Source organism: Diabrotica virgifera, chromosome 6 (assembly GCF_917563875.1).
Source record: "Diabrotica virgifera virgifera chromosome 6, PGI_DIABVI_V3a".
NCBI lineage: Eukaryota > Metazoa > Arthropoda > Insecta > Coleoptera > Chrysomelidae > Diabrotica > Diabrotica virgifera.
In genome coordinates, this window is record NC_065448.1 from 82,459,594 (window position 1) to 82,472,710 (window position 13,117).

Consider the following 13,117-nt stretch of genomic DNA (forward strand, 5'->3'; position numbering starts at 1 on the left):
TATAGTGCGTTTTTATTTTCTGTTTATATTAATACATAATATCACTAGCGTGACACGACATTTTTTTAAATGTCTCATTTAAACATACACAAAGCGTCCTTATAAAATTTCAAAAAACCGCCACCATGAGCAGGTCGGTCGATTTTGCTTTGACACTTTGTTAACGCTCGGAGCGAATTGATTGCGACTTGTTTTCGGTCGAAATTTGAATTAGAATCAGGCCCATGGATAGAACATTTATGTAAGCCTTCCGGCTGCCATATTGATTTAATTTTGACAGCTGATTTGAATGCCCTATTGACATTTGTTCTATTTGTCATTTCATTTGTCATGGTGAAAATCTATTGATTTATTTTTATTTTTGTTTTTGTTATTTGAAAAACAACAAAAACAGTGTACATATTAGCCATTATAAAAATTATTTGGCCAATTAATTTCGAGCCCCTTTCCTTTTAGTTGGTTTGGATTATTAAACAAAAAATAAGGTATACATTAATATAAGGATTATAAATTTTATTTATAATACACACATCCTTGAAAAATTAATTTAAACCATTTTTTTGTAAACATAAAATGGACTCCTATTAACAAAATGGAGAGAAAAGAGGAAACTGAAGATACAGTAGCAAATATTAAGGATGAGAATAGTATTTTTGTCAAACCTGAATTCATAAAAAAAGAAAATGATGAAGATTATCCAGATGATTATATTGAGGACCATGAACATGGAGTTTCTGATATTAGTTTGCACCAAATTAAATCAGAAATATCAGTTGAAGATATGACATTTGATCAGAACCAAGGTGATTTGGGACAGTTCCAGTATTTTAATAGTGATATTGATAATATAAAACCAGAGCATTCTGATAAAGGAAGTCAAAGTATTGAACATGGTATGTATGTATACAAAAAGGGTTGTGAAATTATATTTAAATTTTCTTAAAATGGGTTGTGAAATAAAATGGTTCACATCGTTATTTTAAATATGCAAATAATTCTATAAGCAGCCTTCACTAATTCAGGATACTTTGATTCTTCATCATCCTTCCATCTTCTTCCAGGACGGCCTACTGATCTTCTACCGTTTCTCAAAAAACACTGCCTTTTTAACACTCTCTCTTCCTCTGATCTTAGCACATGACCTGCCCATTTTATCTTAGCTTTTATATGTCTGACGATGTTTTCAGTACCATACAGTCACCAATTTAGCTTTGCGGCATCTTATCCACTCTCCTGTCAATTCATCACTTTGACATCCAAATATTATTCTGAGGACTTTTCTTTCATATACCAGCAGTTTATTTTATTTCCCGCTGATTATAGAGTTTAACTGCCCCTAGATATTTAAACTCTTTTACTACTTCGAAGTTGTGGTCATGAATAGTTATGTTCTGCCTAGCCCTTGGCCTTGGATTTTTGGTTACTAGCATGTATTTCGTCTTCTCTTCATTATTCGAAGGCCCAGATTACCTGTTTCTTCCTCGAGTTGTGAAAACACCTACTCTTATAGAATGAGCGACTGCACCTAGATCATGAGCAAGGCCAACAATAGTTTTGATCCTCGATTCGCAAATCCCCCAGTCAGCTCAGATGATATTTTACTTACTTATTACATATTCTAAGGCCAAATTGAATAGCAACAGTGATAAGGGGTATCCTTGTCTAAGTCCTGATGTTACACTTAGTTTTTTATTTGTTGTCAGTAATTTAAGACATCTTAAAACACAAAAAAAAAGTAATTCAGATACATTTGGGAAAGTTTGGGATAGATCTCTCACATCTTTTCCCTTTGAGATTACTCCATCAATTACTTCTGTTGGATTTGCTAAACTAGTTTCTCCAGTTGTGTCTGGTCATTAAAATGGAAAAGTGTTCCAATTGTAAAGGTGATTTTGATATGAATCAGATATTTTCCTGTGATAGCTGTAAAAATCTATTATGTATGGAATGTGGTGATCTAACGGCATCAGAGATTTATTTATTTAAGAAACAAACAGGCAAAGCCTAATTACATGTTTCTATACATTATTACAACGATTATATTGAAATCAAATAACAAAAAAAAAAAGAAAAAACATAAAGAACTTAAATATTATAAATATTGTAAGGTGTAAACGTATACGTATAAAAACAAAACAAAAAAAAAACGTTTAATAATAAAAAAAAAAGAAAAAAAAGTGCATTTATATCAAGAACAGAAATAACCTGCGTATACCTATTCGTGCATAGGGAGCTCACCAAGACAGCAAGTATTTACCCATATATTTGGTTGGTTTTTGATGTTTTGTTTTTGAAAGTATATATAGATGTTAACACAAACTTAAAATAAAATATTCAACATAGGCATGTGATAATATTAAGAGTGAGGTACTAATGCGACAACATTTAATCATTAGTGTATATCCCTTTGATTTCACGCTTAAATTTTGGTAGATTTGGTAGATTTTCTGTAAAATATATTTACAGAAAAAAATAAGTCATTGTGTATATGATATAGTCGAGATATCGGTCTATCATCATTTACCAAAAAAGTCTGTTGACGAGGGCGTATACTACGTGGTTTTACATAAAGGTTTATTTGAGACATAAGATAGGAGCTATCGATTAAATAATTCAATATTTTAAAAAGAAACGTAATGGCAAAAACTCTTCTTCTATACTCAAGTTTTATTATACCAAATTCTTTTCTGATAGGATCATATGAAGCATATTCGGGATTGGTTCTATGTTTTTAAAGTACAAATATTTTAAAAATTTGTTTTGGACTACTTCTATAGAACGGTTTAAATTTAGCTGTGTAGGATTCCATATTACATTAGCAAATTCAAGTTTACTACGCACTAGAGAAAAATATAAATATTGTATTATTTCAGTGTTTGTAAATGCATATGTTGTCCTCTTTAAAAAACCTAGTAACTGGTGCGATTTTTTAGCAATATTATTTATGTGCTGATTAAATTTCAAATCATTTTGAAAACAAATGCCGAGGTCACATACAGAAGTCACTCTTTCTAACTGTGAATTTTGCATAAAATATATATAATGATAAGGGTTTTTATTTGTGTTAAATGTTAATACTTTACATTTTGATAAGTTAAATAACAACTTATTCCATAAGGACCACTCACAAATATTATCTATATCATTTTGAAGCTCTAAGTAATCATTTATGTTTTCAATTTTACGAAATAGTTTGAAGTCGTCTGCGTATAACAAGCAATCAGATGTTACTTGTGAAGGTAAATCGTTTATAAATATTGAAATTGAGATCAAGTGCTTACAGTTAAAAACCAAACGAAAATTGAAATTTTATTGTGATGCCTGTGAGGAAGGTTTTTACAAAGTTCCAATGCTTATTAAGAAGGTTGCTGAGATGAAAGAAAATCTTAATAAATTATTAGATCAACGTAACACTAGTACTGCCAGCCCGGTAAACACTGTTGATAATTGTATATGCAGAATGTTAGTTCGGAGTTGTGGGACAGACAAAATAGAGCAAACAATGTAATTATATACAACATCAATGAATCGAACAAAAACATTCAGAGCGAACGTAATAAAGACGATAATGCAGTAAAAGGTTTTGGAAAATTTTTCAATAGAAAAAGACAATCTAAAAGTATTTCGCATTGGTAAATTCACGGTCAACAAAGCTCGACCAGTTAAACTTATTTTAAAATCTAATGAAGATGTTAAACAAATATTAAAAAATAAAAAGGAGATTAAAGTTCCTGGAGTAAAAATTTCGGCAAATAAAACTAAGCTTCAAAGAGAATACTTCCAGAAAATAAAGAAAGACCTTGAAAACATCACTGCAGCAGGGGATAATACCAAAACTATTAAATACATTAATAACAAACCCACTATTGTTAATAATAATGGACTTATTAGAAGAAAAAACTAAAATATGACCCTAGTATACGTCTTAATACTGATATATTATATTTAAATGCCCAAAGTCTTCTATGCAATAAAGATCAAATTGAAGGATGTTTGGTTCCATATGATCCTAAATTAATCTTGGTAAGTGAAGCTAGAATATCCAATGACATTGAAGATGTCGAAATTAACATTGAGGGGTACAATGCAGTAAGATGTGATTCGACGAGTCGTCATACTGGTGGTGTTAATTTCTATGTAAAAAACTGTTTTCACTACTCTGTTTTTAAAACTTTTACTCTGGAGGGAAACTATTGGTGCAAATTTATAAAAATAGCAATTGGTTCGTCTCTAGTGGTTGTTGGTTGTCTGTACCACTCTCCATCTTCCTCTGACGCAATATTTCTGGATAAATTTGTGGACATTTGTGAACTTTTTGCATCTGATTCTTTATGTATTTTAGTAGGGGATTTTAATTTGGATTACTTAAGCAACAGTTTTTATACTAATAAAATTAAAAATATACTAACAATGTATGGGATTAGCCAGCTAACTGCTGAGCCCACCAGAATTACTAATGTAAGTAAAACTCTTCTTGATTATGTGTTAGTTAATCAAAATAATTGCGTATCTGATGTCCATTCTTCACCTGCAATTACCGATCATTCAGTAATTTCAGTGAATTTTTTAAACTGTATTAATAGCTTTACTAATTTATCAAGATCTTTTAGGAACTTAAGTAGTACTAATATGAATAAAATTAAAACTGATTTGATTTTATACCGTTGGTCTTTGGATAATGTTGATGTAAATATTTTATACCAAGAGTTACATGATACTTGTGGTAGAACATTAAATAATGTAGCTCCCATCCAAACGTGTAGTTATAGGAGTCACTTGCCATGGTTTGATAATGAAGTAGCCAATAAAATTAGAGCTAGGGATAGCAGCTACAAGGTGTTTAAGAATTCGTTGGGTCAAGAGAGGGATAATAATTGGTTAACTTTTAAAAAACTTAGAAATGAGGTTGTGAATGTGTTGAAAGTCAAAAAGGACCAATACTACTTTGATAAAATTGACAGAAATAAAAATAACTCTAAATTAATGTGGAAGACTTTAAAAAAATTAGTTAACAGGAACGGTCGGGATTTTCCAAATAATATAGAATTTGAGTTTAATGGTCAGAAAAGCGTATGACATGATAAGGTGGACATTGCAAACAATTTTAATGTGTATTATGTTAATAGCATAGAGGATATAGTTAACAGTATGGAATTACAAGATTCTTGGATTAACGTTAATAGAAATTTATATATGCCCTTTACAAAATTTAAATTAATATCACTTTCTGACCTAAGACACATCATTAACTCTCTTGATAGTAAGTACAATCCACAAGACATTCTTTGTAGTAAAATGATTAAAGAAGTATTTGAAACCATAGGTCATGTTATTTTAAATTTAATTAATACTTCCCTAGATGGTGGCATTGTTCCATCTGACTTAAAAATAAGTACAGTTGTTCCTATCCCTAAAGTGACAAATACTATTAAGTCGAGCGAATTTAGACCTATCAACATGTTACCGGCTTTGGAGAAAGTATTGGAAACGGTTGTATACGAGCAAATTCTTGATCACGTAGATCTGAACCATATTTTAATTAATCATCAATCTGGTTTTCGTAAGAATCATTCATGTGAAGCGGCTGTTCAACTCTCAATATGTAAATTTAAACAAGAAATAGATAGAAATAATTATACAATTGCAGTTTTTCTAGATCTTAAACGAGCGTTTGAAATGATTGATAGATACATTTTATTGGATAAGCTAAAAACCTATGGCATTAATGGAGCTGTTCTGAATTGGCTAAGGAACTTCTTAACTGACAGAAAGCAAAGAAAACTGTCAGTAATAACATTGGTGTACCGCAGGGTAGTGTACTTGGACCATTGCTTTTTATATTATATTTAAATGATATAAATTTGTTTGTGAACTGTGAATTTATTAACCTTTTCGCTGATGATACCCTTTTGGCTTGTAGCGATAGTTCTATTGAAGGGGCGCTTGACAAAATGAATCACGTTTTATGTTCAGTGTCTAAATACTTAAAACTTAATAAACTTAAATTAAATGTAAGTAAGACAAAAGCCATGATAGTTACATCTAAATTTAAGTACAGGAGTCTTAATACTAACAATATAATGTTAAACATTGATGGGGAACCAATTGAACTAGTGACACAAATTAAATATCTTGGTTTTCAATTAGATAATACTCTATCATTCGACAAGCATCTCGAGTATACGTGTAAAAAACTAGCAAAAAAATTGTATTTCTTTACAAGAATTTCTAAGAATTTGTCACTTCAGTCAAGGATCACTGTATATAAATCGATAATCCAACCTCATTTTGATTTTTGTGCATCCATCTTATATCTTTGAAATCTTAACCAACTAGCCAAATTACAAAAATTACAGAATCGTGGAATGAGGATCATTTTACGTACAAGTAGATTAACACCTGTCACATTGATGTTGAATACTTTGCAGTGGTTTTCGGTATCGCAACGTCTTTTTTATTTGACTATGATATTGATTTTTAGAATTGTACATGGATTGGCACCTAAATATTTTCTCGATCTTGTTAGTTACAATTCAGATATTCACCCTTATTTTACGAGAAATTCTAATAATATTTACATCAGCAGAACGAATACTACAGGTGCTATGAACTCACTTCTCTATAAGGGTTTTGATCATTTCAATAAGTTGCCAACGGAACTCAAGTTGAAGACCTCAATGAACATGTATAGGAAAAATTTAAAGAATTATGTTGCAAATCGTATTTAATGTCTCATGTGACTTCTAAATGTGTTTTTTAACTGCGTGTAGTTTAATGTAATATTTTGAGTAATGTAGTATTTTTAATGCTTGTATTGTAATGGAATATTTTAAGTGTTTTTTTGTTTTATTTTTATTATTGTGACTTGGAATATTGTATCTTAATAACACTTTTATATTGTCAAATAATTTAAATGGTATACATATTATAAAATATCTTAATTTTAACTGTATATTAGGGTTACTTACCTAATTTTGAATAAAAAAAAAATTCTTCTTGAGTAACGACCTTAGATTGCGGGGTCATCCATACAAATTAGCCAGACAACAGTTTCACAGTAAATGTCGTGAGAACTCTATATCCAATAGAATATTTTATACCTGGAACTCACTTCCACACGACGTCGTCGGGGCTGTATCTGTAAATTGCTTCAAAAATAAATATGACTCTTTTAGTTCTGTATCACGGGAACAATAATTTTTTGTTTCTTAAATTAAATTAATTTATAAGTCGTATGTAGTCTTAAGTTTAGGTTTCTTTTTGCATAGTTCTTTTTAGTCAAATGGAGCTATATAGGTCCTAGACCTCGGCTCCTTTTTCTTTAATAATAATAAAATTTCTTGAGAGCCACAAATAATCGTTCAAAGAGCCACATGTGGCTCGCGAGCCACAATGTGGCCACCCCTGTAATATTGTATGCTAATTTTATAGTTAATTCAGTTGAACAGAAGGGTCAGGTTGACGCTATCTACACAGACTTCTCTAAAGCCTTTGATAGAGTTAACCATGATCTGCTTATTGCTAAATTACAAGGCTATGGATTTGGAGGTAAAATACTTAGTGGATAGGTAGTTATATACTTATCTGGTAGATGTCAGTATGTACCAAAAATATGGAAATTGTTTATCTCAGCAAGTATCTGTGACCTCAGGGGTGATTGGGCCTCTCTTATTTAATATATTTGAAGGGTCACTACGAAAAACGATCATAGTAATTTTTAATAGTTTCTGTAAAATCATGATTTTAAGGTTTAAGATAGCATTGTTTGAGGCGGTAGCTTATATCTATTTCCCTTATTTTCTCACAAACCTTAATCTTTTTTGTCGTAACTATTTATAGTTCGAAACTAACTGACAACCTCTACAACATGGAGCATATATTTTAATTTTGGCCTAAATTGACATTGATCGTTTTTCATAGTGACCCTTCATTTGTTGATATATCCTTAGTCATTAAAAGTACAGTGGAACCTCGATAACTCGGATTAATTGGGACTGCTGCCGATCCGGGTTATCGAAAATCCGGGTTAGCCGGAGAGCATGGGAAAAATTAATAAAATATGGTATACTTATAGATAAAGTCCATTATAATTAAAATAACATGAAATATATATGCACAGTACACATCTAACTTACCTATGGTTGTATAGAGTTTAGTATAGACAATATAGAGTATTTGTTCATTTCTAGGTAAAAAAACTCAGTCAGTTTCGGTTGTGTCAATTTCGTCTGGTCTTCCATCGGAACGATATTATGTAATTTAAGAACAGTGACTCGTTCATTGTTTAAAAGACCATTGTTTAAAAAACAATTTTTTAAAAGATAGTTGAAAATAAATAAAGGAATAACAGGTGCCTGTTGTTTGCGATAGCCAGAGATAATGAACGTCGCTCTGCCGCCGCCGTCGTGTGCATGAGTCATTTTTACTATTGTATAGTTTAAATTACACAAATACCCATTATCTCTCAAATATTATATTATGGTCGAAGGGAAGTTTTATCAATAAAATTCGATATTTTTAAGACATTCCGGAAGCGGCTACATATCCGGAAACGGATAAAATGTTTTAACATAATACATACATTTTTATTGTTGAAATGTTTGTCTGATGAAAATCGGCCCGGGTTAGCCGGACTTATCGAGGTTCCACTGTAGTAAATTTCTAATGTTTGCTGACATCGTTAAAATATAGTTAATAACCTAGTTGATGCCTCTCTAATACAGAATGATTTAAAAGCTTAGCTAGTTGGTGTGAGGTAAATATGCTGTATTTAAATATAAAAAAAGAATGTGTGTGTACTTTGTACTCACGTAAGAAGTTATACTTCTATTATATGATTTCAACGAAATAGATATACTTTCAACAGGTTATTTGTATTTAAATATTAAACTAATTTTTACTTACTACTTTTCAAAAATTTTTATTAAAACAATACTAAAAATAAAAAAAAAGTTAGATACCACACGGATTTGACTGGGGGCCTCTCGATCTCTGGTCGAACGCTCTACCACTGAGCTATACTCCCTTTGCTTTGACAGGTTACAAGATTTCTCATACATACTGGCAAATTTAATAGACCAAGTGAAGTATAAAAATACTTTAAAAAGATTAAAGTAAATATACTATTATTATAAAATATTTTATTCCCAAGGAAGACAAATCCAAAGACACAAAAGTTATAATAAATAATACATTTACTAAAAACACTAATATATTCTTTTAATGACTTATTTGCGCTGATACATACATAATTTGAAAGATTAGCAACGAACTACATACTTTTTGTCTGCGCATGCATCAGGGAATTATAAAATTTCACTCTCGATCGTAAAGAAGTGTAACTTCAAAAATGTTTTAAAATTACTTTTGGAAGATCAAGAGAGTTCATAAATTATGATTATTGTATAAATAATGTACCTTTGGAGGCACGTAATAATATACTTGGGTATACATTTTGATTTTAAATTAACTTTTAAATATCATATTAATGAAACTTCAACTAAAGCTTAAAAAATTTTGGTATAGTATTTTTACTACAAAAGCGATATTACGTAGGTCAAAATTTTTGACGTAAGAGAACTGTCAAAACATTAGAATGTGACTTTTCGTTATTGCCATTTTTATTATAAACATGGCAATAATGAAAAGTCACATTCTAATGTTTTGACACTTCTCTTACGTCAAAAATTTTGAACTACGTAATATCGCTTTTGTAGTAAAAATACTATATTTAGGTATTCTTAGAAACTGTAATCAGTTTTCAGTACGGATTGTAAAAATGTTATATTTTAGTTTAGTTCAATTAGTTTTGGAGTATGGTTCTCTCATTTAGTCTTCTTCATATAATAGTGGCATCTACAGTATCGAGAGAGTTCAAAATAAATTCTTGAGGGTATGTGCTTACAAAATTGGTTTTATTAGACAGCAATACACATGAAGGGTCCAGGGGAAAAACATGATAAGCGCCAATTTATTAATTTTAGAGTTTTACTAAAATATAGTATTACTAACTGATCCCTACAAAATGTATAAACTCTACAGGGGCATAAGCTGTTAACTACCACGATTACGCCTATTAAAAATATACATACAGGGACAGAAACTGATAACCACCAGGCGCCCAGGGAAATAACTTTACCCTTTTCAGAAAGTCCATTTTTATTTGGTTATTTATATTCGAGTGTATCTTGAAAATAATGTTTTTAGTTTGTTACATATTCAGTTTTTTCACTCTCCTGTAAAATTAGCAAAATGGAGCTTATGTTGTTCCCCTGGACCCTTCACATATGATGATATAGTTCGTCCGCTATAACTTTTCCCATGCTTCATGATTCATTTTCAAACAAATTAAGTCAAAACATAAAGTGAAACGTACACCGATGTGTGTAGTATATAGTATACAGTATACAAAATGTATATACACATCGACGTTCGTTTCACTTTATGTTTTGACTTAATTTGTTTGAAAATTAATCGTGATACATGGGAAAAGTTATAATGGACGGACAATACACTGTCAATACTCAATATCATCATAGAAGGTTTGAAGCAGATTTATGTTTCCTTTTTAAGATTATAAATGGATACGTTCATGATCCAGAGTTCATCATCATCATCTTAATGCTACAGCCCTTAGAGGGCCTCGACCTTCTCAAGCGTTCTACTCCATTTTGTTCTGTTCCTTGCTTGCACTTTCCAGTTGCCGACTCCGATCTTCTCGGCATCTTGTGTTACCCCTTCCATACACCTCAACTTTGGTCTACCACATCTTCTCATTCGAATGGGTTGAGCTGTTAGATGCATGATCCAGAGTTACTAAGTTTAATAAGTTTTAATGTTAATACTAGAAGAACTCATAACACTGAGTAGACCACCAGTATACAAGCAACTTAAATAATTTCTTGTATGACGGCTCGTTAAATCCTCATTGGATCAACAGAAATCTAGTCCTTGAAAAGCAAGTAATTTAATGGTGACAACAACAACGCTTCTTAGGACCTTTACCCAATAGTCAGCTTTGTGTTCTACTTGCTCTTTCAAGGCAGCGTCTATAACTCCATTTAATGATAATCTTTTTATTAATGTAACCATAGAGTTCAGATGAAATTTGAGTAAACTATTCGAATGTTTCCAGTCGGTACATCCAGAGTCAGTTAAACTATTTTTTTCAAGGGGAAAAAAAATTGCATTGGTAACTATAAGCAGCTTTAGCACTTGCATCGCATATTAGTTAATCTCTCTTTTCTTTGCCTCCATTGGGTTTTACTCTAGTACTTACAGTGCCAGTCAAAAGTCCGTACCCCCCTCGTATCTTTTGAACGGTTATACTTATAATAGTGAAATTTGGAGGGAGGAAATAAACGGAAGTAGGCTTCTTAACTAGTCATGACAGGTGACGTAATAGTGACAGATGACTTTACAGCTCCACTGTGACAGATAATTTTAAATGGGTCCTTATGGCAAGTAATACCTCGTTTGAAAGGTATTGAAAATACCTATCCAGTCATACTTAGTTTGTTTGAGTTTAAGCTCATATTGATGAATAAATCAAATAATATAAAATTGTAGTTTCGCATTTAATTAATAAAAATTCAAACCTCCGCCTATGGTAATTTGTGAAAAAGGTTGACGTTGACGTAAAAACTACTAGAGAACTGAAAAACGTCAACTTTTTTGACAAAAAACCATAGGCGGACATTTGAATTTTTATTAATTAGATGCGTAACTACAATGTTATCTTTATTTAATTTATTCGCCAAAATCAAAATCAACTTAAAACCAAAAGAGTTAGTATGACTGAATAGCTATTTTCAAGACCTTTTAAATGAGGTAGCACTTGCGATAAGGTCCCATTTAAAATTATCTGTCACAGTGGCGCTGTAAAGTCATCTGTCACTATTACGTCACCTGTCATGACTAGTTAAGAAGCCTACGTCCGTTTATTTCCTCCCTCCAAATTTCAGTATTATAAGAAGTATAACCGTTCAAAAGATACGAGGGGGGTACGGGCTTTTGACTAGCACTGTATAAAATTTGCTTTCATTTCATCTTCTATAATAAGCTTTGTCTCTATCTTATATATTTTTTTACAATTTTCTAATGAATCACTCTTTGGTATAAAATTTATCATAGTTCTTATAGTCATTAGTCTTAAAACCAGATCATTTCGAAATCTCAGGTATTTCATTGTCTTTTTCTCTATTTCGGATAATATGTAGAATATTTAGCTGACTTTATTTTTTAAATAAAAGAAACGGGTCCCTTCGGACTCCTCCGGGGTCCAGGCACCTGGGCGCATACCCCAAGGGCCCAGCGAATAAACCGGCCCTAAACCTGACTCATTGAAGCAATTTATATGTGGAAAGTTTAACTTGTCTCGGTTAGGATACATTGGTTAATGGAAAAAATCAAATTAAAATTATGTACAAATATGTTCGCACACACCTATGTATTCTACACCTCATTTGCAAAATCACTCTCATAGTGCTAACGATCTTAAAAATGTTGTTTATTACAATCACTTAAGATTCATTTATAGCAAAATCCAGAACTTTGTTTACAAATATTAAAACTTAAGCTATCACAATGGATTCTTCATGAGCCATGCTCATATTGCTCATCGAGTATTGGCAGTCAAATTGGCTATAGTAATTTTGTTGATGGCTGCTCGGAAAAGGGACGCAGATGATCTGTTAAACCATTCTCTCAGGTTTCTAAGCCATGATATTATCGCATAACATGGCCAAAATATATACAGGTGAACAGGGAAAAGTGTACTTTTGAAGTGTGTAAAACAAATAATTCCTAGCTGAGCGCTTTCGGCTTATAAAGCCATCTTCGGAGCTATGGTCAAAAGGTTCAAAATAATGAAGAGAGATGGATCTCATGTACGATATACAAAAAATACTTCTAAATTTGTATTTGTATATCGTACATGGGATCATCTCTCTTCATAGTGGTATTTTGAACCTTTTGACCATAGCTCCGCAGATGGCTTTATAAGCCGAAAGCGCTCAGCTAGGAATTATTTGTTTTACACACTTCAAAAGTACACTTTTCCCTGTTCACCTGTTGTCATAAGTGTGTACAAAACTATTTCAGTCTTTACATTCAAAAT

General features: G+C 31.5%; 1 protein-coding gene across 2 annotated transcripts in view; it reads left to right on the forward strand.

Annotated features, from left to right (window-relative positions):
* The first annotated feature begins 325 nt into the window (after positions 1-325).
* Positions 326-13,117, forward strand: part of LOC114342224 (zinc finger protein 664-like) — a 115,020-nt gene continuing 102,228 nt past the window's right edge. For both annotated transcript variants that reach the window (XM_050653462.1, XM_050653463.1), the window contains exon 1: positions 326-893. In XM_050653462.1, coding sequence (XP_050509419.1) covers positions 593-893 — 301 coding nt within the window. In that variant the 5' untranslated portion in view covers positions 326-592. The remainder of the gene's footprint in view (positions 894-13,117) is intronic.